The sequence below is a fragment of the Leptidea sinapis genome, chromosome 13 (genome assembly GCF_905404315.1).
Source record: "Leptidea sinapis chromosome 13, ilLepSina1.1, whole genome shotgun sequence".
Classification (NCBI taxonomy): Eukaryota; Metazoa; Arthropoda; class Insecta; order Lepidoptera; family Pieridae; genus Leptidea; species Leptidea sinapis.
Genome location: NC_066277.1, coordinates 2630361 through 2656589, shown reverse-complemented (window position 1 = coordinate 2656589; position 26229 = coordinate 2630361). Strand labels below are relative to the sequence as shown.

General features: G+C 33.6%; 1 protein-coding gene across 4 annotated transcripts; it reads right to left on the bottom strand.

Moving 5' to 3' along the window:
- Positions 1-318: 318 nt before the first annotated feature.
- LOC126967688 (beta-chimaerin) lies at positions 319-24946 on the bottom strand. 4 transcript variants are annotated; one of them, XR_007730069.1, is made up of 9 exons: positions 24798-24946; positions 24513-24714; positions 22270-22500; positions 19736-19962; positions 19155-19406; positions 16345-16476; positions 14000-14105; positions 12246-12521; positions 319-6113 (listed from the first exon to the last, which is right to left on the bottom strand). XR_007730069.1 is itself a non-coding variant. In XM_050812269.1 (8 exons), exons 1-8 carry the CDS (start codon positions 24829-24831, stop codon positions 12353-12355), a joined length of 1353 nt encoding a protein of 450 aa, XP_050668226.1. In that variant the 5' UTR covers positions 24832-24946; the 3' UTR covers positions 9127-12352. The 4 variants fall into 4 exon arrangements, 3 of the variants coding, with proteins under 3 accessions (XP_050668226.1, XP_050668229.1, XP_050668227.1); XM_050812269.1 differs by lacking the exon at positions 319-6113 and having other exon boundaries at positions 9127-12521; XM_050812272.1 differs by lacking the exons at positions 319-6113; positions 24513-24714; positions 24798-24946 and adding an exon at positions 24739-24754 and having other exon boundaries at positions 9127-12521.
- Positions 24947-26229: the final 1283 nt, after the last annotated feature.

The window sequence follows — 26229 nt, the reverse complement described above, 5'->3', positions numbered from 1 at the left end:
AATTGAAGATTTTTAGAATTTCATTCTCTAGTTTAATACAGCTCCTACTGTTTGTTCCGTTCTTTGACGACAACTTCTATACTTGAGTAATGTAGGTGTTTCAAAACGTTGCTTGCGTCATAGCAGCGAAAAAAAGGTTTTGAATGAAATAAAGTTTAAAATTCAATACTTAATTACCCGCTGCCACTTCAGTTACGCAATCATTTGTTTGTAACTATAATAATATCTAAATTAAATAAATAATAAATAAAATTAATAATTAATTACTCTGCTTATCTGCTGCTCCCTAGTTAACTAGGGAAAAATAAAACTCACAAATTAATATATAGTATATTTTTATAATATTTTTCTTTAAGCGAATAATTTAATTTATAATTACAAAAGTATGAAATAATACAAATTTACAAATTAACAAGAACAGATTCACAAAATAAAACAAAAAATAAAAATATAGTAAAACTTAAGCAGTAGGTACTTAAATTATTTATAACTGATATTTTTACAAGTTACTACAACTAACCAATATATCCTATTACAGAGAAATATAAATACATTTTTCAAACCATATTCACGATTGGAAGATATTTGTTCAATAGGTACGTTTTTTTTATTGGAAACAATGCCTTTTTTAATAATTCTAATCTAATAGCTGATCCGACAGACGCTGTTCTGTCAATAGAAAAAAAAAATGATGTAAGTATTCGGGAATAATGTAGTCTAAAGTCATCAGAAATATTTTGTAATCAAACTAGAGTAAAAAGAGAAAGTAAAACTAAATGATTTTTCTGATTTATATTTATGGTATTATTATGGTATTTATATAAACCATATTATGGTATTTGTATAAACCAGTGGGAGGCTCCTTTGTACAGGATGCCGGCTAGATTATGGGTACAACAACGACGCCTATTTCTGTCGTGAAGCAGTAATGTGTAAACATTACTGCTTCAAGGTGACGAGCGCAATTGTAGTGCCGCTCACAATTTTTGGGTTTTTCAAGTTGTAATGGGCAGGGTGTATCAATTAGTATGTTATCCTTAAGAAATAGACATGACATCGCGGACTTTTGTGTAGATCTATTTATGATACACAATTCCACATTATATTATTTTGTTATATCTCAAAGGGCTTAGACAGCATTTTCGTTGAAAGCTCCCATACGGCTTTTTTTCCGACATCTCCATCAAATATCAATAATGTATAAAATGTAAAAAAAACTTAACGAATTATATCGAGAACCTTCCTCGAGAACCACGCTATCCATTGGTGAAAACAGCGTGAAAATTAGTGCAGCAACAGACAGACAGACAGACGCGATGGAGGACTTTGTTTTAGAGTATATTGATAACTACATCTTAAACATAATCTTAAAAATTATAGTATATAGAAAATATGGTACTCGTAACAAGGCAGTAATAGGCCGTACGTCAGTATTAGTAGCCAGAATATTGTGATTTTGTGTAAGTTTTCTGACACAGCACTCTGACCATTAATATTATTGTATGTTCATGTCCTTATTTTATGTTCTTTAGTAGTTTAGAGTAAGAAATCCTATCTAATTATAATTAAGTACTTCCTTGAATAAATTTAACTAGTTTATAGAATTCTTGTTGTATTTTACTTCTAAGCTTTTTGTGTTTTACTTTACTGTGTATTACAATAATTGCTATTGTTAATAAAATAAAATTATAAATAAGACTGGGAGAAGAAGAATTGGGAGTTACAAGACGTTGTATCACTACCTACCTACTTCGATAGATTCATTGTGGAAATATTGTTATATTATGTCTTTGGCAGTGCTACAATAATCCAATGCAGTCTTTACTTATTCATACTTAAATTAAGGATTGGTCTCCGCTTATTATAGTAAAAACACTGTAATTAACCACGGACTAGTAAAAAAATAAGGACTCCGTGTCACCTTAGATAACAGTGTAGCACCAAAACAAGCTGAATTACGTGTAAATACATAGCCCCGCGCACACACTTACACTACTACAGGCCCATAGGCGGCCATTATGAGAATTGTCATCGTCAGTGACAGATCAGTTTGCGTCTCAATAAAATATTTAAGAATGCCGTCGTGCGTTGTGAAAAAGTGTAAAAACGATACTTTATAAGTATTTGTGGCCATATATGATTATTTAAGGGAGAAAAAATTGTGTAACTAGTATCCCCCGTAACCGCACACACACTAGCATAACGGTGCTTCACTTGCATCACGGCGCGGAGTCCTTCTTTTTTTACTCGTCCGTGTAAATAACATACTGTCATAATTTAATTTTGATACATGAAACTGACCTATTGGTCTGCCGTCGACCAGTACCGGATCAAGCAAGCGCGAGGTCCGTAGCAACTTGTTTTAAAGTTACACAAATTAAATTTATAATGATAAAATGTGTGAGGGCTACAGCGGGAAAAGGACCCCTGAAAGCTGCAGACCCGTATTTAAAAAATATAACCTATTAACAATTGTTGAATTATACATATTTGAGTGTTGTATGTTTGTTCGAAAATTTTTAGCGAATTCAGTAAACATGAAAACACTTCTCTTTTCCCATGAAGGGTCCAAACTACAAGTACCTTTCTGCTACATTATTTCAGAGAAAAGTCTTTGTATGTGCATAAAAAACTATCATCACATCCCAAAGATTTATTTATTTATTTATTTAATAGGAAGCCCACGTTGTATACAATGTGTTGCCTTATGGTATATTTACACATTAATTACTTATATTATTTCACATCGTATACCCCATTTACGGGCTAACTCGAAATGCAATTAATTACTTCATTAAATTACAAGTACTTAAAACATTATTAACATATGACAATTTCCTCGTTTACTTACTATCTAAATTACTTTATAAACTAGTTACCTACACAAAAATATAAAAAACTTATAAATCTAAACAAAAAAAAATATATAAACTAAATTTCAAATACAGCAATTATTATTAAATATGAAAAAACGAATGATATTATTTAATTAAATGATTTTTAATTTTGCGCTTGAAAATCGATGCAGAGTTCCAATATATGTCCAATTCTGCTATTTTAAATATATTGTTATAGGACATTACAATTCTAATAATTTAATAGGAGCGGTCCTACCTAGGTTACTCTTTGTAATTATTGGCATTTTGCAAAAGGCAAAGTAATTTTATTTTTAATATGTGACCGTACATTTTGTCTTGGAAGTGCTAACCATTTTCTGTTTAATAAGTTCGGGCTATCAATAGCTCCATTTACAATTTTATGCAAAAAACATATATCTATTGAATTTCTACGATTGCATAGTGATATGGTTTTATAAAGTTTTAAGAGATCATTATATTGTCCTTTTTTTTGTACTCTTTCTATTCTGTCTTTATGCACTTGATAGTTAGGATTCCATACAATAGAGCAATATTCAAGTTTACTTCTAATCATTGAATTAAAGAGCGCTAATTTTGTGGATGATCTTTTAAATTCCTTTGTACTTCTTATTATGAAATCTAAAAGTTTAAGAGCATTACTCACCAGATTATCAATATGTGGTATGAAACTCAACTTACAATCTAGAATGATCCCGAGGTCATTTGTTTGATTGACGGTTTCTAATATGTTGCCATTTATACTGTAATCAAAATTAATATTTCTTATTTTTCTGCTGAAGGTGATACTGTAACATTACAAATGATTTAATTTTAGATTGTTTTCATTGCAGTAAACCGAAAGTCTATCTAAATCCTGTTGCATATTCCTTGAGTCTTCAATATTATTTATTTCACTATACATCTTGAGGCCATCTGCATAAAGATGGAATTGACAAAACTTAAAACATTTGACTATATCATTAATGAAAATACCAAACAACGTGGGGCCAAGATTGGAACCCTGCGGAACACCAGATGTCGCAATAAAAGTATTTGACTGGTACTCTCCAATAACAACATTCATCTCACGGTTTTTTAAAAATGAGCCCTTCCATTGAATAAGATTCCCACTAATACCGTATGCCCCAAGTTTTGCCAACAAAATGCGGTGATCAACGACATCAAATGCTTTTGCTAAATCTGTGTAAACACTGTCAATTTGATTTGAACTATCTATGGCAACTGATAAATCATAGACAAACAATGCTAAATTAGATATAGTAGACCTCTTTTTAAGATAGCCATATTGGTTCTGTATCATTATTGATCTTAAGTGCCATGATAATATCGGACAGATTAATGATTCAAATACTTTTGAAAATACTGATAATATACAAATGGGTCTATACTTAGTTATATCTTTTCTGTCACCACTCTTAAACACAAGGCTAGAGTACTAGCCTTTTTCCATATTTTAGGAAACTCGCCTTTTGCTAATGATTTATTAAATATCAACGTTAATGGCCTTGCTAACAGAGCCGCGCATTGCTTAATAAATAAAGATGGTATATCATCAGGGCCCGGCCCTTTATTAATGTCGAGGCTGCTCAGTTGTTTTTTTACATCTTCTTCCTTTATAGCTATACTATCCAAATAACAAATGGGATAAGAATTAATGTTTGTAGTTGTTTGCAATACAGATCTTTGGGGTGATGTATACACACTAGAAAAATGAATACCAAACTGGTTACAAATATTAACTGAACCATTTGAAAACGAACAAGCATTCAGCGTCATTAAATCTGGATAATCGCATTTATTACTACGCTTTTTTTTCAAATACGTGAAAAAAAATTTAGGATTAATTTTCATGCTATTTTCCACCTTTTCTATGTAACTTTTATAGTCCATATTTATAATAATTTCACATCTATCTTTTAATAATTTAAATTCTATTTCTGCCAACCGTTTAATCAAGTTTTTAGAATACCACACTGGATAACGAGTTTTGTTTAGCACTCTTTTTTTTGGAATACATTTTTCAATAACTTTATGTAACTCTCAGTATAAAATATTTCCGTCAATTCATTTACGTTATCAAATCTACTAAAAAGATTCTCCCATTTGATTTCAGCAAGCTTTCTATTAATAACCTCATAGTCAGCATTTCTAAAATTGTGTTTCACTATTACATTAGATATAAACAATGAATCTTTATAATCAATTTCAAAGTTAATTTCAAGTGGTGGGTGATATTTATCTATAGAGCAAGCACTAAAGTAACTATCTTCTACTGTAATGTTGTTTAATGTACTAAAAACAAGACCTAGGATTTCGCTATAAGCATTACTTATCCCATTAAATTGAGATAAATTAGTCAGTGCTATGAAATCATTTATAAGAACAGCTGCTGGGCCATTATTAATCTGAATATTTCTTTTTTAACAACCTTTCTACATTATCCCATTTAATTGATGGTATATTAAATTCACCAATTACTACAGTTTGTAGTTGCTAGTTTACTAATATCGTTTCGACATTCTGTACAAAGCCTAGAAGAGTGTCATATTTAATTGGCGAATATATTATAGGAATATATACACATATAGAAATTGTGTTTGAGTTTACTACTAAGTTTACCCAGAGATCTTCAAATTTAGTTTCCCAAGAATGAACTCTGTTACATTTTTTTTTCAATACCGCAATTAAAACCCCTCCACCATCCAATTTACTTGTAGTGGTGGTGTCACGATCGCGACGAAATACATTATACCTATCGTCAATGAACTCATGATTTGAAAGGCCATAATAAGAGAGGTATCGTCAAATAGGAATTTCTCATCTAAATTGAAAATATACCTTATTAAAAACTGCTAATATTCATTAGACGAATATTTTCAATTAAAAACTTGAATTTTTTTTTAAATAATTTAATATTAATAAATAATACTGCTACTAATCTTTTGTTAAATTAATATTATTGTATCTAATGATTTAGAAATGTATTTTGTAAAATTTGCACGTCATAAATGTGTCAAACATGTACTTTATAATATTTATGTAACATCAATCTAACATGTTTATGTAAATAAAAACTTTTACTTTGACTTTGAAGAACTCCAACCCGCGACCTCTTGCGTTCTGCGCTCTTCCACTCAGCCAACCGTTCGAGTGACGTATCGTTCATAGATCTTTTATGCCTTGTTCAACTCTCAGGTTGTGGCTTCATCTACAGCATCCTTTACAGTTGATAACCTGCTCAATCCCAATATTTGCATATTAGGAAATTGACGTGGATTGTCTTAGAAGAAAAAAGGTGTTTCGTTTCACATATTTGTGACATCAAGTAAATTTAATATACCAAATAACATTAATAAGTTTCAGTCAAAAAATTCACGCAACGCTCAGGCAGAGTCAGATGAATGGGTTTAAATGTGCGGGGCCCCGTTTTGCTTGGGGCCCGTAGCAATTACTACACTTCCCTACGTGGTTAATCCGGCACTCTGGCCATTCGGACGGTAAGAATTAAGGTACCCTTGTCGTATCGTCCCGGAAACACCGCACAAGGAAGCTCATTCCACAGCTTTGTAGTACGAGGAAGAAGGCTCCTTGACACTGTGGAGGAACCCCACTCATCCAGATGGTGGGGATGATATCCTTATTTGTGGTGTGTCGTGCGAAGTTGGAATTCGGCGGCAGGAATCAGGTGAATCACTCCGGAACACTCCGTTAAGTCTTATTATGTCTCAAAGTTCCATTGTTAAATCTAGAATCCTGAGCGCCACTGCATTGTATTGAGCAGGGCGAATCACCACAGTCTCGTAATTTTTTCTCATAAGCGAGACAGAAGATGCATATTTGCAAACATTAAGTGGTGCTATATTTATTCTTGATGTCTTAAGCAAATGGAACGGAAATTAAAAGAAGTAATTAACTTATTACCGAAAGGAAATTACTTCAGTATGTTGAAAGATACTCCATTATTTTTTTGGATAATGATGTGATAATGTTAAATTTGTAGAATTTCTAATCATTATGGAAACATACGTAAGTTGTTAAAAGAAATTACATGACTGATTAGACTAGTTTTATACCAAATTTTTTACACGCTTCTAATAAGCTTCACCTGTATGTATGTTTGTTTGTAACCGACTCATTTAAGCGCGATTTTGACCCACATTAAACGGCCAGATTTCGTTTAAACATCGTAGATTTAACGAGGACCGATGACACTACATTGATATGGTAAATTTTTTATATTTTTCAATTTTCAAAATAAGATTTTTGTTTATTTATATAATTTTTTCATTTAACATAAATAAGGCAGAAATTTGAAATTTCAACCATTATCTTTGCAACCAAAGCGTGTTTTTTAGTTGCTACAAACTATTTTTATTTTTCATATATCAGTTGATACAGGAGCGTCGAACTTCAATCTAAAACTACTTCGAAGTGCGAACATCTTTAGGCGCTGAACTCAATAGACCTATATAGCTAGAGGTCCCGGTAGGTGCAAGCATTTATATGATGAATATGAATATTTGTTTCCGAGTCGTGGATGTTTAAATATATTAATGTATGTTTAAGTAAGTATATTGTATTACATATATCATTGTCTTGTAACCCATAACACAGGCTATATATGCTTAACTTGGGGCAAGATAATTTGTGTAAAAAGTGTGTCATTATTATTTATTTATTTATTTATTTAAGATTGCACACAGAAACCACAACATACATTCCACTATAATTACAACATACTTAAAAAAATGATAATTGCGATTCTACTTACAGGCAATCGGACATGCATGAAACATAATTTTATGACGATTGTTTGTCGGCTATAAAATAATAACAAATTATATAAATCTAACAAATATTTTACATTTACTTCTACACATATAAGAAGAAAAATATATAAGAACAAATCTAAAGTAAATTAGTAAATAAAAAAACACATACTTTTTTGACGTTAATTGTCGGCTAGATACTAATAACGTATTATATAAATCTAAAACATATTCTACAACTATTTCTACACAAATAAAAAGAAAAGTACACTTAAAGAACAAATTTAAATTAAATTATTATTTAAAAAATTACAAAGCCTACGCCTAAATTCATTTTCAGAATTATGGTTAATGTCTAAACCCTCAATCCTTGAAGATAGATAATTATATGACCGCGAAAGCCTTACTAAAGTTGAATTGGCTCCAAGCCTCGTTCTGCGGAGTGGGATTTTAAACAATGCAGTTGCCTTACGAGAAGAGAATTTTTTTTTTGCCTTACGACGAGAAGAATTTACATCAATATTCCCCATCGAGAGTCGATGATTGATGTCAAACAAACTCAAAAGAGCAGGACACTCAATTTTACTGTTTATTATTTTGTACAGAAAAATCATATCTAAGTATAAACGGCAGGATTTTAATGAAAGGGTTTGAAAATGACGCAAACGATCGTTATACGAGATCAAGTCTCGTACGTCAGGCGTACGGTAGGTGAGGTAGCGGATTATTTTCTTTTGCAGCCTTTCAATCCTGTCACTGTGGATATTATAGTCAGGGCACCATACTTGGGAACAGTATTCCAACTTAGATCTCACAAAGCTATTAAAAAGGACTCTTATTCTGGATATTTTTCTAAAATCTTTGGCGTTTCTCATTACAAATCCTAGAGACTTAGAGGCTGATGTTGTCAACATGCTCAATAAAATTAAGTTTAGAATCAAGTGTTACTCCCAAATCGCGTATGCTATGGACTTTAGTGATTCTTTCATTTAGGATACTGTATTGACTAATTATTGGATTGATCTTGCGCGTGAATGATATATGAAAGCATTTGGTTGCATTGAGCTGCATGTTGTTGATTATGCAACACTGAATTAAACGATCGATATCACTTTGTAGTAGCTGAGCATCTGCAGGGTTTCTAATCACTCGTAATAGTTTGAGATCATCGGCAAATAAATATACTTTTGTAAATTGAAATATGTTACTTATGCTGTTAATAAAGACATTGAAAAATAACGGTCCGAGCACTGATCCCTGAGGAACTCCAGATGTTGCAAGGTAAGGTTTTGAACTAAATCCATTAACAACAACAGTGTTGGGTTGCTTACAAAGATAAGTTTCACACCAGTTTAACAGGGTATCTGTTATCCCAAAATTCTTTAACTGTGTTAGTAGCAAGTTGTGGTTAACTTTATCAAAAGCCTTTGAAAAGTCTGTGTATATTGCATCTGCCTGCTGATTGTTGTCTAGTGCATTAATTACTTCATTGGTGAAGCTAAATAAATTAGTATTCGTTGATTTACCTTTGATAAAACCATGTTGATGAGGAGTAAAGTTGTTTTTAATAGCTGTAGTGATATGCTCATCTACTAGGCTTTGACGCTACGCTTAAAATTGAAATTGGTCGATAATTAGACACGGAGTTATTGGACCCTTTTTAAATATAGGCACAACTTTTGCTTCTTTCCATTTGTCTGGAAAAGTACCGGTGCTCAAGGAGTAATTATAAATGATTGCTAGCGGAACCGAGAGAACTTCAGAACACCTATTAAAGAAGAGTGGAGGGATATTGTTCAGACCGCTACCTTTGGAACAATCAAGTCTTTTTAGTTTTTTAGAGACGTCACCAGCAGTAAGATATATATTTCCAACATATGTCTGAGGTTCACTGTTAGTTAGGGTTATTCTATTATTTAAAGTTGAGCTATTGTCGTAGACGAAAGAAAAATGAGATGCAAAAGGATCAGTGATATTTTGAGTGTTAGAGGCTGTAATTGTACCTAAATTCATTGTGGAGGGATAGTTATTAGTGCTCCTACGCAAGTTCTTAATATGAGTCCTGAAGTATTTGGAATTATTAGCTATTTTTTGTTCGATTGAGCAAATGTAATTATTGTACGAGGTAGTTATTAAGTGGTCACAATCTTTTCTTAAATATTGGAATTCAATTCTATCCATTGGGTTATTGTATTTTTTTAATCTTTTGTGACATTTATTTTTCAGCCTAAGCAGGCGTATGAGATTAGGTGGAAACCAAACAGGATATTTACAGCTGCGTGGTTTGGTTTTAGGCACGTGCTTATTAATCGGCTTGATTCTTTGGCATTGCGTAGATATGTGGGTTCTCTCTGCATCTTCTACCGCATTTATCACGGGAAGTGCTCAGATGTGTTGTTCGGGTTGATTCCCGCGGCCAAATTCCACCACCGGACATCATACTTTTTTTTCACATGCCGCCTCATTGCGGTGCGGCTATCACCATTTCATTTCAATTAATTTATTCACTATTAATTATAATTACATACATTGTTCTTCTTTTTTCTAGAAGCAAAGTGGCACCTTTAACGTATCAAATTCCTCTGGATAGGCTAGTGAGCCACTAGGAACCCTCTGTGCAGAGCCAACCAGTGAGTATAAAATATACCTATCTTATAATAAGGAACTTCATAAAATGAAATAGTAATAGATAAAGCAAATAGTAATAAATAAATATATATTATATTAAGTTATATTAATTTTGACCGTTGTAAATGAAAGTTTGTTTTTACGTTTTCGCCGTCGACGTCGCCGGTATGGTGCGGCCACAGATAATACACTATATACTAGAGATAGATGTGCAACTAATGTTTTTATTTTGTAAAATCAGGGTACCCAGGCCAAGAGATGGCGCTGCGTTATTTTTACTCTCTTAGCGTACCGTCGCTAGATGGCGCTAATTGTGTTTATGGTTTTTACTATTGTTGTAGACCGTATTGGATGCATATTGGTGTTTGTTTTGTGTGGGTGGTAATTATTATTCGTTTATTAAGTTCAGCAGTCACCTTTGGATAAGGAGAGGCATTCAATGATTACATCATGATAGTCTTGTTTTAATAAGTAAGTTAAGTGAGTTTTTTGCTATCACTAGCTCCATCTATCCATCTATAATGTATGTTAAATTATCGCCATCGTTGTGCAGTTGCAGCGTACCTAATAGCATAGGTGGCAGCATTTTCAATGCAAATTTTTTTCATGTGCCAATGTAGGGAAGTTGTACCCCCCTGGGTGCGGCCCCGGCCTTAGATTTATATTTGCACAAAGATGGTATGACAATTTGTGGACTGTCAGTGTATAATAAAGTAATAACAGTTACATAGGTAATGTATGTTCAAGCGAATAAGACCTAGTTGTTTATTATGACTGTAGAAAAATGACCTTAAGGTCACCACGATTGGAATTTTGTCGACAATACTTTGCTGTAGGTATATTTCGATTGGCAGTTTGTTTCCTGTGTTTACTTCTTTTAAGTTTGATTTTTTTTAATGAATTGCTGTTCGTTAGTCTAGCTAAAACACGAGAACGGCTGGACCGATTTGGAAAATTTAGGTCTTGAATTATTTGTGGAAGTCCAGAGAAGGTTTAAAAGGTGAACAAATAGGAAAATGCTCGGAATTAAATAAAAACAACAAATTTGTTTTTCCTTTGATGTGTCCATACATAATTTCTATGAGAGAATTTACTAACGAACGGTTTGACAATTCTGCTGTGAAACAATTTCATTACGACAGCAGGGTGCATATTTTACGAAGTAATTTTTAATGTTACGATATATTATTGACAAATTCATAAAAAAACATTATTTTATTTATTATATACAGAACAACGTCTGTCGGGTCAGGTAGTTAATGATAAAACACAAGTATGATATTATAATAATAATAATAATAATAAAATTAATTGCCTTGAATTTTAAATTATATAATATACTCCATAATGTGATATTTGGTTATCATATTAAGTCAAGAAAAAAAAATAACATTAAAATTAAATATTATTTAACTAGCTGCTGTCCGCGGCGTCATCCGCGTTGACGCTGCAGCAAAAATATATATACCTGCATCTAGCGTGACAATATGTGTTATCCCGAATTCTTGTTAAAATGCAAAATTTGAATTAAACCTATTTTGTAGTTCGCCCGGCGCCGGACCGCACCATAATATCGCGCACTCGGTTGGTCATCAACGTGCATTAGACATGTACACTATTTTGACAATAATGGCTTACACATTAAAAGATAAATATATGCTGTTGCGGGCTTTGTTGTAGGTCTATTTAAGATAAACATTTCCGTTATACATTGTTAACGTGTAATACAAACGGATTTTGCAGCGCACGCTCGAATATCTCGCAGATTGTAGATATTTTTTTTCCTAGACACTTATCGTTATATTTTGGGCAATTGACAATCTATATATTATTGAAAATTTTCATTAAAATCCATTCAGTAGTTTTTGCTCGAAAGAGTAACAAAGATACATACAAACTTTCGCGTTTATAAAATTAGTAAGGATATTCTCCCTTAAATTAAGAGTAGTATATTTAGAAATATATTCACATAAGCCATTGTTGCAGTTGAGTCCATTGTATTTCGGGTTTTCACTCACATCCAACATATTCCGTGCAATTCCCTCATATAAATTCATAGTGTCTCGGGTAATGCCTTCACTTGCATACATAGTAAATTTGGGGGCAATTTTCAATAATCGCCTGCAGAGCTCTGATCTCAAAAGATAGGTCGGTAATGGCTGGTGGAGTTGCTACCAAAGTTGGTGCAAATACTGTGCTTAGATTGTGTGCGGACATTTTGTTTAGTTCAGCATGTTGGGACACCCTGCAAAAAAGTATTGAATTAGTCGCTATATTTTTTTTATGGAATAGGAGGACAAACGAGCGTACGGGTCACCTGGTGTTAAGTGATCACCGCCGCCCACAATCTCTTGCAACACCAGAGGAATCACAGGAGCGTTGCCGGCCTTTAAGGAAGGAGTATGCGCTTTTTTTGAAGGTACCCATGTCGTTTCGTCGCGGAAACACCGCATAAGGAAGCTCATTCCACAGCTTTGTAGTACGTAGAAGAAAGCTCCTTGAAAACCGCACTGTGGAGGACCTTTATTCACAATAGGATTTAAAATCACTTTATGCACGTAAAACAACCACCCATTCAAAATAGAGAAGAACGGGCGCAAGAAACTCAGCGGGCTTTTCTATCTATATAAAAATATAGAATACAATGTAATCTTACGATAAAGATTTATAAATAAAGAACCTGAGGATGTTCGCTTCATTCCCAATGTGTGGTATCATTAAGAAAATCGTTTATGCTACAGTAAACTTTCCCACACAAAGGTTTTTCAACAATTCTTTTAAATTTCGTAACACATTTGTTTTGTATATTTTCTGGGATCATATTGTAAAAGCATATACATCGCCCAATAACAGACTTATTAACCGAGTAGTAGGCATAACAAGTTTGTGTTTGTGTTTGTTACAAATTGTTACCACGACGACATGTCGTCACAAAAAATAATAATATTATGAACTTAGCGGTAAAAGGCCAGTCCTTAGCTTTTACTTGTGTTTTAAATGCGTGTTATTGCTATGAACGCTTAACACATACTGAGTGAGTTGACTACAGCTGGCCATAACTCGTGTTACAAACAGTCCAGGTCAGATGTTTTCACTCAGCGATTGTGTGTGTGCGAGAACCTATCAGAATCGATAGCATTAAACAATACCCCTACTAATACTATAAATGTGAATGTAAGTTTGTTTGTTACGCCTTCACGCCTAAACCACCAAACCGATTTTGATAAAATTTAGTACCAAGACAGACTAGAACTTGGAAAAGTTACACACATACCCCGGCATGAGGCAAAAAAATGTGGTAAATTTTGTACCCGGGGTACGTTAAATTTGACGTATCGTTAGGTCGAGATATCTGCGTCTCCGTAAGGAAACACAAGGCCGGCTGCGCCGCCTCAAGGTGGTGGTGGAGTTGTCGCGGGTTAAAGCTAGAAGAGACGAGACGAACAGGACGTTCAGCTGATGGTAATTGATACGCCCTGCTTCTTGAAAATCCAAAAAATTCTGAGGGGCAATACAATTGCGCTCATCTCCTTGAGACGTAAAATGTTATGTCTAATTTGCGCGGCGAAATTTCACTAGCTACGACGCCCTTCATAGCAAAACACAATAATGCTTACACATTACTGCTTCACGGCAGAAATAGGCGCAATTGTGGTACCCATAATCTAGCCGGCATCCTGTGCAAAGGAGCCTCCCACTCGAAAAGTAGAGTAATAAACTCACTTGTACAGATGCTGCACCATGTATTGAAGACAATTGAAGTGAGCCGGCGGAAGATTATCCAGGCACTCTCGTAGCATTGATATCTGAACCATTGAAGTTTTCAACTCTGAAATAAGTAATTTATTTCTAAACCTTTTATGAGGTAAAGGAATCTACCATAGAATTACAATGCAACTTCAACATAAGTAATGCTAGGTGATGTAAGACTCCAAATCGTGTATTCAGTGATGCATTGTCAATAATAAATCCGTCTAGTGGAAATCTAGAATATAATTTAAACTCTTTTCTTTGTTTCGCTGGATTATATCAATTTAACGGCATTCTAAATAATAATAGTAGACTTCTAGACTTAGTCATCACAAATTTTCTTTGCTCTGTTTCACGTTGTTCTGAACCACTGATAAGCGAAGATGTTCATCTGAACATCTTCCCGACGTTAGTAATACATAGCGCATTGGAACAGGAAACATCTAGTCTCCCTCCCGCACCGCGGCTAGTGCGCCGTTTTCACCATGCAGACTATGACGCGATTAATAATGCTCTTTCTAAAATTGACTGGTGCACTGACTTAAACTCTGACAATGTCGAAGTATCAATTGATAATTTTTACAACATTATTAACACTATAATAGATCAATACGTTTCCCTGAAACAAGTTAAGCAATCACATAGATACCCGTCCTGGTACTCTATAAAAAACAAAATCAATCCCGCCCAGATTCCTGAGACAGTTTAACTGGATAATCAAACAGCTACAGAAGGTGCTCATATTGCTGAGATTAAATAATTACTTTTGTCTTTTATCTGTCTTTGAATCCATTAATATCACTCTGTATCTGGACTCATAAACTGAAAGTTGACATATGGCTCTGTAAAGCTTACCACCCCTTTAGTTAAAAAATATAAACATATCTAAAGGAAACGATCCAGGTGGTATTCGTCCTATATTTTTGCGTAAATGCTATATGAATTTGGCGCCACCCTCATCCATACTTTTCAATTTACCTTTAAAACAAGGCGTTATGCGAGATTACTGGAAAATGTGTTACGTTACTACAATTCTCAAAAGCAGTGTCTATCACAATATAAAAAACTATACACCTATATCAAAAATTTCTACTTTTCCAAAATTGTTTGAGAAAATATTCTATGATACTATTTACCAAGCTGTAAGAAATATTTTATCAATAAACCAACACGGTTTTCTTAACAAAACATCCACGGAGACCAATCATTGTGAATTAGTAATTAGGGATATAGTAATTAGGGCTATGGACGAAGGACATCAGGTTGATGCCATTTATACCGATTACTCAAAAGCTTTTGATGATATATTTCATTTATATTCATTAAGAAATTAACTGGCTTCGGTATTTATGGCAACCTTCTAAGATGCCTAGAAAGTTACCTTACACATTCAACCCAAGCAATTACGATTGAAGGCTATATTTACTTCAAATTTTGTCACCATTACTTCTAGCGTTCCCCAAGGATCTCATCTTGGCCCTTTATTATTCAATATTTTCATCAACGATAATATAAACAATATATTTCGGAATACAAGCTCTCTTCTATACGCTGATGATAATAAAATATTTACAAAAATTAAGAATTCAGATGATAGAATCCTCCTCTAGACTGACTTGAATAACCTTGGTAATTGCTGCTTGGTAATTGGTAATTGCACTATAAATATTGATGAAATGTTGTGCCTTAAGTTTTTCAAAAAAATCGAATCCAATACTGTATAATTATTAGATATGTGACAAGCAAATTAAAAGGAGTTCAAGAAGCTAGAGATTTGGGGGTAATTAATGCTGGATAGTGAACTCACAACGGATCAATATAAACATTATAAAAAAAATTGCAATGTTTAATAAAGCTGTATAATTTTTCACCTTAGTAAATTGTTAATAACATAAAGAAAATTAACATTTTTTTATTTATTCCAACGGGAATCTATTCTAAGACCTTTGAAAAATAGCTCTACGAAAGGAAAAAATTCTTATATTAATAGTTTAACAACTAACAACAAATATTGGTCCTACAATTCCGGGAATTGGTACTTTTTTTTAGAAAATTTTCTTCTCTTTCTGAATCTTGTTTCAAATTTGCCTTTATTAGTTTTTTAATTAATTGTTAATAACTTTTGTAATTTTTGCAAGAACTTGATTATTCAAAAAAAAAATCTAGATGCCAATCCGAATCGAATGACACCTCAATCATAATTTTCGGAGACTGCTGCAAAAAGTTGACCAAAACGGCACTTGTTGACTAGACTAATGTAGCTATCGAATTCTATGTTTCTCACATAAATTCGATGTGACCTTCGTATCAATACTTACGAATGGCGCTGATAAGTTTCGGATGAACATCGTAGGTGATAAGTGGCACCGGCAGTAGTCGTAGGTACAGCTTCAGAGTTCCTGCTACCACATTTATATTGCTGTACACACTGAGGTCTGTTGCTTCACCATCTGCAACAAATCACTACATAGTCAAACAATCTAATATATAAAATTCTCGTGTCATGGTGTTAAACTTTGAACTCCTCCGAAACGGATTGACCGATTCTCGTCAAATTTTGAGTGCATATTGGGTAGGTCTGAGAATCGGACAACATCTATTATTCATCCCCCTTAATGTTAAGGGGGTGGTCCACACGAAATTTTTTTTTTAATTTTTTGACATTTTTTTTAAATTTGTTTGATTATGAGTCAGCATTAAAAAATACACACAACTTCAAATTTGCACCCATCTACGATCAACAGTTACTTTTGTATCGCGATTTTAATATCGGCAATACAACGTTTGCTGGGTCAGCTAGTATACTTATAATAGAACAAGTACGGAGCCTCACTCAATCAATTAAATAAATAGGGACCATTGCGGTCATACAATAAGGTGTAATGTTGATCGCACAGCGCTACCAACCTACATTTTTATTCACCTATAAGGTGCCTCTCTTTCTATCGCGTGACTCTTACCTCTTCTGACGACATTAGGGTTGACCTCTTTACCTAAAACTGTACCTACCTAGTATAAGGTCATCTTGTAAGAATTGCTCAGTTTTTTCTATAATATAAATAGGCATGTTATCGGAATTTAAATTCAATATTCTTTCGTTGTCAAACCTACATTAGCTGCAGATAGTAATGTATGCGTTGAAAGACCACGACATAGTCGAACCAAAGTTATCATGAATGGTAATTTCATTATAATAATAATCATTTTAAATAAGTTTGTTTCAGCGTCTTCAGGAAGCTTAAAAAATATATTTCAGTCGCAATAACCTTTAATATGCATTGCTTTATTTATGTTTCTTCATTTTCAAAATATCCGTCAGAAATGTGAAGTAGGTGATAAAAAAATCGCGCGTGTGTCCCTGCTCGCTCGTGAGTCCCTACTGGCTGGCCTACTGTGTAGAGGCCGCTGCACGTACTTACAGGCCTTACATAGTATAAAACAAAGTCGCTTCCCGCTATCTGTCGCTCTGTATGCCTAGATCTTGAAAACTTCGCAACGGATTTTGTTGCGGTTTTTTATAGATAGAGTAATTAAAGAGGAAGGTTTATGTGTATTATACATGCATAATATAGTAGAGAAACACTGATAATAGGTTTCTAATGTGATCAATATGGCCTTTTACCAGCATGTAAATTAAATGACTATTTTCGAAGATATTACAGATTGAATTAATTCATGTGGAGACATAAGTACCGGGAACTCTCAGAATGGAGTCTGTCCGGGCAGATAGTCAGATATAAAAACCCCAAGTTCAACTCAACTTTCATGGTGTTACGTAAAGATACGAGTTATGAGCAATCAGATGAATAAAGCAGTCTGATCCTAACAAAAGATACAATTATTTATATTCTACCTCTTACATCATTTACGTCCAGATAGACTATAACAGCTGTGAAAACGTCGAAAAACAACTTTACAACTAACCTCTGTTTTGATCAGTTCACGCACACTAACACAAAGTTTCATACATATCGCGAGTGTAAGCCGTTTTTTTTTATGAAAATTAGGGACGAGACGAGCAGGACGCTCAGCTGATGGTAATTGATACGCCCCACCCAGTTCAATGCAGCGTCGCTCAGGATTCTTGAAAACCCCAAAAATTCTGAGCGGCAATACAATTGTGCTCGTCACCTTGAGACATGAGATGTTAAGTCTCATTTGCCCAGTAATTTCACTAGCTTCGGCGTCCTTCAGACCGAAACACAGTAATGTTTACACATTACTGCTTCACGTCAGAAAGAGGCGCCGTTGTGGTAGTGGTTAAGTTACGTAACATGCCACTCGTACTAAACTCATTTTCCTAGCCTGTTTTTATCGGATGTCTAACAGCAATAGACTCTGTTTAGACGTATAAATTATCTAAGTTTCACCTTTTCGGAATGTGCCTTGGTGTTGAGTTGACAACTAAGCCGAAAGTGCTTCATTTATTGCGTAAAAATAGGCGGGTGGAAAAGTTGTATGAAAACTTTTTAAATGTTCATTTGTTTTGTAATACGATTACGGTTAGGTTATACTCCAAAGGTTTTCCAGTGGGAGGCTTCTTCACACAGGATGCTAGAATATGGGCACCACAACGGCGCCTATTTCTGCCGTGAAGCAGTAATACAATAATGTGAAAGCATTATTCTCTTTCGGTCTGAAGGGTGCGGTAGCTAGTGAAGTTACTGGGCAAAACGAGACTTCTTCTTTTTTTTTAAATAATGACAGTAAGGGTCGAGACGAGCAGGAGGTTCAGCTGATTGTAATTGATACTCCCTGCCCATTCCAATGAAGTGCCACTCAGGATTATTGAAAAACCCAACACTTGAGTGGTACTACAATTGCGCTCGTCTCCTTGAGACATAAGATGTTAAGTCTCATTTGCCCAGTAATATCACTAGCTACGGCGCCCTTCTAACCGAAACACAATAATGCTTACGCATTACAGCTTCACGGCAGAAATAGGCGCCGTTGTGGTTCCGATAATCAAACTGGCATCCTGTGCAAAGGTATACAAAGGTATTTGTACCTTCCACTGGTAACTTTGCTGGCTTTGGTGGCTCTTAAATATGTTGTAGAGCATCTATCAGATTGGTTTTTTCTATCCTTTAGACTAATACTAAGGATGATTCTTTAATAATCAAATTACCTCTATCAAAAGCCATTTTCAAGGCTTCAATTTCATCAGCAAAGCCGGACACCCTGTATATGCCTTCCTGATCCAAGCCTCTAGTTTCAATTTCATTCACACACTTCCTCACAACAAATGGTAGCGTGGAAGAATGAGCATTGAGTAAAGTTGTTAGATCTATTCCGAATACTCCCCTTAGTTTCTTTAAATCTGGTAAGCAGTGGTTAGGAACTCGCTCCGAACACTTGGAATGTGCTATGAATCCGCAATCTGGAAGCATACATAAAAATTTGTTATTTTATAAAGTGATGAGCCTTTACTTGTGGGATTAATTACACAAATTAATTGTCACTTTAAAAAATAAGAAGAAGACATCTTAATTAATTTTACTGCAACATCTTAAGTCAATTTTCTTATATGCAAATATTGGGATTGAGCAGGTTATCAACTGTAAAGTATATCCTGTAGAAAGCCACAGCCTGAGTTGAACAAGTCATACAAGATTTATAAACGATACGTCTCTCGAATGGTTGGCTCAGTGAAAGAGCTATATAGTATATAAATAAAATATTGGTAAACATTAAATATACATAAATTACCTTCACATTTGACACCCTGAGCGGTGAATCCCCACAGAAAGTTTGCGCATAGCTCACACCAGTTGAGTCCCTTAAATGTATGTACCTTAAAGTTGTGGTTTTTCGAATATTTAAAGTATGGTGCGTCTTCTATTGTTGGTGTTAGGTCAAAATTCATTTTTTTATTTAAACCAAATGATTCTATGTCATCTTTTTTTATAACAGCAGGGCTGGCACTTCTTGATGTTCTGTAAAACATGTGTGTAATAATTTTAAACAAAAAAATAACCTACACCAACTTCAAAAATTCTATTCCAAAACAATAGATACAATACGCACTAAACAGTATAAAAATAATTGCGTATTTTTATACAATCTAATTAATTAATCTAATTCTAGTTACGATTATTGTTATTTTTGGAATCGGCGTCCTCGCGACTCAAGCACATCTCACTTTAAACTATGTATGTAGTTACAAACCTATCTTGGCTGATACCATTTCCAAAAAAAAAATTATCAAAATCGGTTCACCCAGGCGAAAGTTTTAAGGTAACAAACATAAAAAAAGGCATACCGACGAATTGAGAACCTCCTCCTTTTTTGAAGTCGGTTAAGTTTTGTAAGCCGCATTAAGATTTTCATACAAAACATAAAAATAACAACAAATTTTGGGGGTTTTCATACTTAGAACTGAAACTCACAAAAATTTTTTCATCAAACCCATACGTGTGGGGTATTTATGGGTAGGTCTTCAAAAATGATATTGAGGTTTTCAATATATTTTTTTTCTAAACTGAATAGTTTGCGCGAGAGACACTCTAAAGTGGTCAAAAGTTTCGATCCTACCCACATTTTTCTATTGATTGGTATTTTCCTAGAACGTTAACTCAACCAAACGTCAAAATGACGAGAAATCATTTCCCCAAAATCGACGATCGATCCTGTTACGACATTACGTAACTTCATCCTACTCTCATTTTGTTACGTGAATACGGGTATATCACATATTTTTCGTCAGGTAAATGCCTTAGTGGTAGGTGATCACCCTTATCCTTTATATATATTATTCCCTAGCAATAAATTATTGATGTGAAACATCTATAGCCGCACGTAAAACCGATTTCTGGCGTGGCGACGCATGCCGTGGCGACGCGTCGCATTGTCACAGTAATACCGTCCTCAGAGGCAACATCGAATATAACTATTGCCGAAGTCACTGATTAAACGAATTAAGTAGTAACGATTTGAAATAAATTCGTAAATTTTTGTTTTTAATGAAAATAAATGTTTATTCAATAAATAGTCATCGTTATCTGGAAAAAAATCGTAATATTTAATTTTATCATTATGACATATTTAGTTCCTATCACAATATGTTCTTTTCTGCATATTACTTTTACAAAATAATGTCGATGTTTCACATCTGCCAGGCGTCCCGTCACGGCTCACATTTTTTTTTACTTTAAATTCTTTCTGGGGAAATTTACAAATTACTTTGTAAATCTTAATTTATCTTAGTAATTCCACCTAGTGGTTGAAACTGCGTTGAGTTTCTTGCGCCGCTTCTTCTCTTTCAGAGCACCATTTGTTTCCGAAACGGTAGTAGTATCTAGTATATTATAAATGACATCAAAAAGAATTTCCAGAATTCTAAGAAATTCTAAGAATTCTAGAATTCTTTTTGATGTCAGTCGGAATAATTTTTGAGAAAATAAATGCCTTTTATGACTTTTAACTATTAATAAGAACGTAACATTGTTTACACATGAAATAGTAATTTATTGCCCCAATGGAATTGCTTGTGCTATTTCTGCCAACACCACAGCTCGTCCGAGAGTAGTATTTGTTTTTTGGCTTGAAGGGTGCCATAGTTAGTGAAATTCACATGTACTTTTTTAGGAGTTTTCATTTTGGTCATTATATATTAGCCCGATAAGTGGGTATTATCTTTCATTCATAGCTAAGAAAGGTTCTTCTCGATATTTCACTATCTCACAAAAACGTGAAATAGAGTTTCGAAATGAATTTTTTCGGAGTCATTTCAATTTTCCGTTTCCGTTTATTGGGATCTATAAGGCGCGCGACACCTTTCGTAGGCCTACTCATAGCTACATAAAAATTTCTTCTGTAGTTTACAGAACATTACAGACACTAAAATGTATAAAATAAAAAAAAATACATTTGAAAAATCTTACTTCAAAAAATGAAAAGTACTAAATAACTTAATAAATCAACTATTGATAGGTTTGAAGTTGGTGCCAAGGCAAATGTAATAGTAGGCATCTATACTTGCCACACATGACTTTGAGCAGGATAGCTTTGTCTAGAACAAAACAACCCAAGTTGGCAGACATTGTTGATCATTACAGTAAGCAAATTGTTTATAATATTAATTTTTATTTTGTTAAGGGCTTGGCGTGGACTTAAAATGATTGATGGTTTATTAAGTTATTTTATAGTTTTTAATTTTTCAAGTCAGTATTTTTAAACATAGATTTTTTTTAAATGAAGTGGAATTTATTTGCTAGTTATAACTTGTTAATCGGAATACTTACTGATGTATTTTAGTTAAGGTATTTAGCTTCTTCCTATTAAGTGTCACATAAGGACTTTCTGTGTAACTAGTCTGCAAGTTGATCATTTCCAAGATATGGTGGGCTTTTAGTTCCATATGACATATGATCAGTCCATCGGCAATGAGATCATAGATTGTTTCATATCTCTTGTCTTTTATGTAATGTGTCCCGTCATAGTATAACTTGTAGTGTATTATTCTATCATTAAATCTACAACAAAAGACATGATTTAATTTAATAGCAAATTAAATTTATTAATCCACATTGCCCTACACACTTACTCTGTATGTTTAGCATGCACTCCAAGAGGTTCTCAAAAAGCTTTCTTCAATGTAAAACCTACCTATACCTACCACAGTAGCCAGTGAAAGTACTGAGCTATTGTCATGTCAAGTGATAAACGCAATTGTGGTGCAACTCAGTTTAAGATTAAATCTAGAATCCCGAGGAGCAATGCATTGTAATGGGCAGGGCTTTTCTGGGAAAGAAAAAGCTAAAAAAAGCTGTGAACATCTAGCTTGTCTCGCTTATCTGGGAAAGAAAAAGCTATGAACATCTAGCTTGTCTCATCAAATTCAAATTCAAATATTTTTATTCAAATAGGATGTGACATCACTTTTTGAAAGTCAAAAAACTACCACCCATTCCAAAATAAATGCCTCAGACCTGAGAAGAATGGGTGCAACAAACTCAGCGGGCTTTTTTTTTTTCATCAAATAAATATGTTTACATAGTAATATTGTACAATTAAACTTATTATTTAATAGCCTGAGGGTGGTCACTCCATTCCCAATCTGTGGTATCATTAAGAAAGTCATTTATGTTATAGTAACCTTTACCACACAAACGTTTTTTAACAATTCTTTTGAATAACGTTATACTTTTGTTTTGAACATCTTCTGGGATCTTATTGTAAAAGCATACACATCGCCCCACAAAAGACTTACTAACTCGACTTAGCCGAATAGTAGGCATCATAAGTTTATGTCTGTTCCTGGTGTTAACATTATGGTTATGACAGTTTCTGGCAAATTCACTTATGTGCCTATGAACATACATTACATTATCAAGAATATATTGAGAAGCAACAGTCAAGATGTTAATTTCTTTGAATTTTGCTCTCAATGATTCTTTAGGACCTAGATTATAAATAGCGCGAATAGCCCTCTTCTGCATCATTTGTACTAATTTAAAAAAATCTGTGGAACTAGCTTACTAAGGTAGTTTTACCAGGTTGACTAGACATGTTGAATAAAGAATGAAATAACAGATATGTTTGAAGTGTTTCAGCAAAAAGCAATCATATATCTGAACTTATAATCTCAAAATGTCAAGCTAGTACAACCACCTTAGAGGAAGGCAATTATTGTAAATCTTCACATGTTTTGCTAGAGAGAAGTAGTGATGTGATCACTTACCATCCAATAAGGCTCATAAGAACAAACAGATCTAAGTCATATTTCACATAATTTTAAATCTTGTATGTGTTTTAATGTCCAAATGATCCATACTTTTAAATATATAAATATGTTGTTAAACTGAATAATAAGCAAAACATATATGTAGTAAGTTCAAGTATTAATTTGTTGAATTGAAATGCTGTAAAGTTTGCTTAAAAATGTTATAAAATAACTAAAGATGTCTAGATCATATACAGCTTTTTATTTTTTTTTTCTTAGGGACAACAAACAGTTCACACAATACATTTTACAATTTCAAAGTACAGTAGATATTAAATTAATTCTAGTGAGAAGTCACACCATTATCCACAGGTTAATTTTATAGTTACTTAGTAACTAATACATGATAAATAAAAAAGTTTAACATTAATTAAAGTAATATGTACATACAAATGGAGGAAGAGGAAATTTTTTTTTTTAAATACTTTCTAGAGCTATTAGTGAATATGCTAATTATATGAGGTATATAATATATAGATATAGATTGAAATATACAGTTTACCTAGATTAGGTAACTTATAATAGTTTGGTTGTTCAATCTCAAATTCTCACTACATTTGTGATAGGAAATTCTGATAAATAACTATCATCTATCTGACGAGTCTAACTTGCTCGGACCTGGTTGACTGACATTTATATTTCCAATTATATATATAATATAGACCTATTTTATCTGACTTATGTATTTATTTAATACTAGGTATTAAAGGAATAATAAACTTTAGACATAAAAGTAAACTAGGTATAACAGTTATAACTGACTTCCAAGTCAATGTGTAGAATTCATTGTGGTCATTGCCTTTCCTAATAAGAAATGCGCCATTCGGTTCGTCTTCAAGTAGTAACACTGCCTCCTTGTGCCCCATTACACCATGGTATTCTTTACCATAAAACACTGGACGATCCGGACAATGGTCGCAAATTATAGGCTTTGGTTGAGGAGCTTCCATTTGAATACGGTAGACTAAAAATTAAATAAAAGATTTACATTATTATTGAGTTTCACTTTAATTTAAACACTGTGTCTCCAATTAAATATAGGCGTACGCTCAGGCTTCCAAATATTTTTTAAATTCTCCATGCTTGTATTAATTTAAACACTAGATATATATAAATTAATTGATAACTATGACTTTTTTCAATTCTTCTTATTTTGTTAGTGACTATAAACAAAGCGAAAACCGGAAAGCGTAAACAAACTCAAAAGTTAAAAGTCAAAACTGTATTTTAATGTCAATCAAGTCATCAGTCCTGACTAACTGTCAAGTGTCAAATGTGACGCAATAGTACGGGATCAATTCAGGGGCAGGCGTTCTAGGGAGATATGGCCAACTGGACTTCTAGAATAAAGACTTAGAAACACACAGCTCGACTCATTTTTCGGACTAAACTTACTTCAGGCATAGAGCCTAGCTGACAACGCGGAATAGTCGACGGTGTATTTCCAATGTCGTTAAAACTCGAGTTAGAGACAAAGAGAGAACTCCGAAGACCTTCTTTGCTGTATGGGCATGCCATTCTCATTCTCATGCGCACCGGTGGCAGGCACGAATAGCTAAAGTTACCAAGAGAAACTTCGCACAGAATTTCATGTGCAGCTTCAGTTGTCCTTGTTTTCAGTTTGAAATTGATTAGATCGGCACAAAACAAGATAAACATAAAAATAAATAACCTAATAAACGAAAGTCGATAATTTCTGTAATTCCTAACATTAACGAACTAATAATAATTGTAATAAATGATAATGTGAGTTTGTTATAAGGCACAAAAAGCATTTATTTTTCTCAAAATTGATACCTTTAGAATTCTTTTTGATGTCATTTCTAATATACTAGATACTACTACCGCTTCGGAAACCAATGGTGCTCTGAGACAGAAGAAGTGGCGCAAGAAACTCTCCTATAGGTAGAGGTCGATCGAATTCAAAGTCACGACATAACCCCTTTCTATTCATGGTACCTATAACTAAATATGTACCGCTCGTTGCATTAATTCCACTAGATTTAGTGCCAAGATCCAATGATATTATATACAATAAAGAGGTAGATATCGCACTAGCGCGCGCAAAATGTTGCAGACAAATTCAGACAATTGTCGTAATTTCATTTAGTCGGCTAATAGCAGCGAGCTAAGCGAAACGTTTTCGTGGCGTGACAATCATAATCTAAAATGCCAACCTGTGTGTTAAGAAAATGTAAAAACTATGTTTGCAAGATATATATAAGAGTGAAGGTATTTCATACCATACGAAATTATATAAAAATAAATCTTTAATAATAATCCTTATTTGTTGCAAAAAAAATTACAATTTTGCTTAAAATTACCCTCGACCCCCAAACTAGGACAGCCCGTGACATGGGGGTCAGTCTCTTCCCAGTTGTGCATTGTAAAATGTCAAATAACAGACATCAACATATTTTAAGGTCTAACAATGGAAGTTATGCAACAAATTATGAACACAGAAACTATTTTATATATA

What these genes read in the sequence shown, in the direction of transcription:
- LOC126967688 (XM_050812269.1), bottom strand. Translation starts at nt 24,831, where the DNA reads ATGGAGAATTTAAAAAATATTTGGAAGCCTGAGC. An exon ending in GAAACTTATCAGCGCCATTC is followed by an intron (nt 14,106 to 16,344) that starts GTAAGTATTGAT and finishes TACTTATTTCAG; the next exon opens with AGTTGAAAACTTCAATGGTT. An exon ending in ATGGTGCAGCATCTGTACAA is followed by an intron (nt 12,522 to 13,999) that starts GTGAGTTTATTA and finishes ACTTTTTTGCAG; the next exon opens with GGTGTCCCAACATGCTGAAC.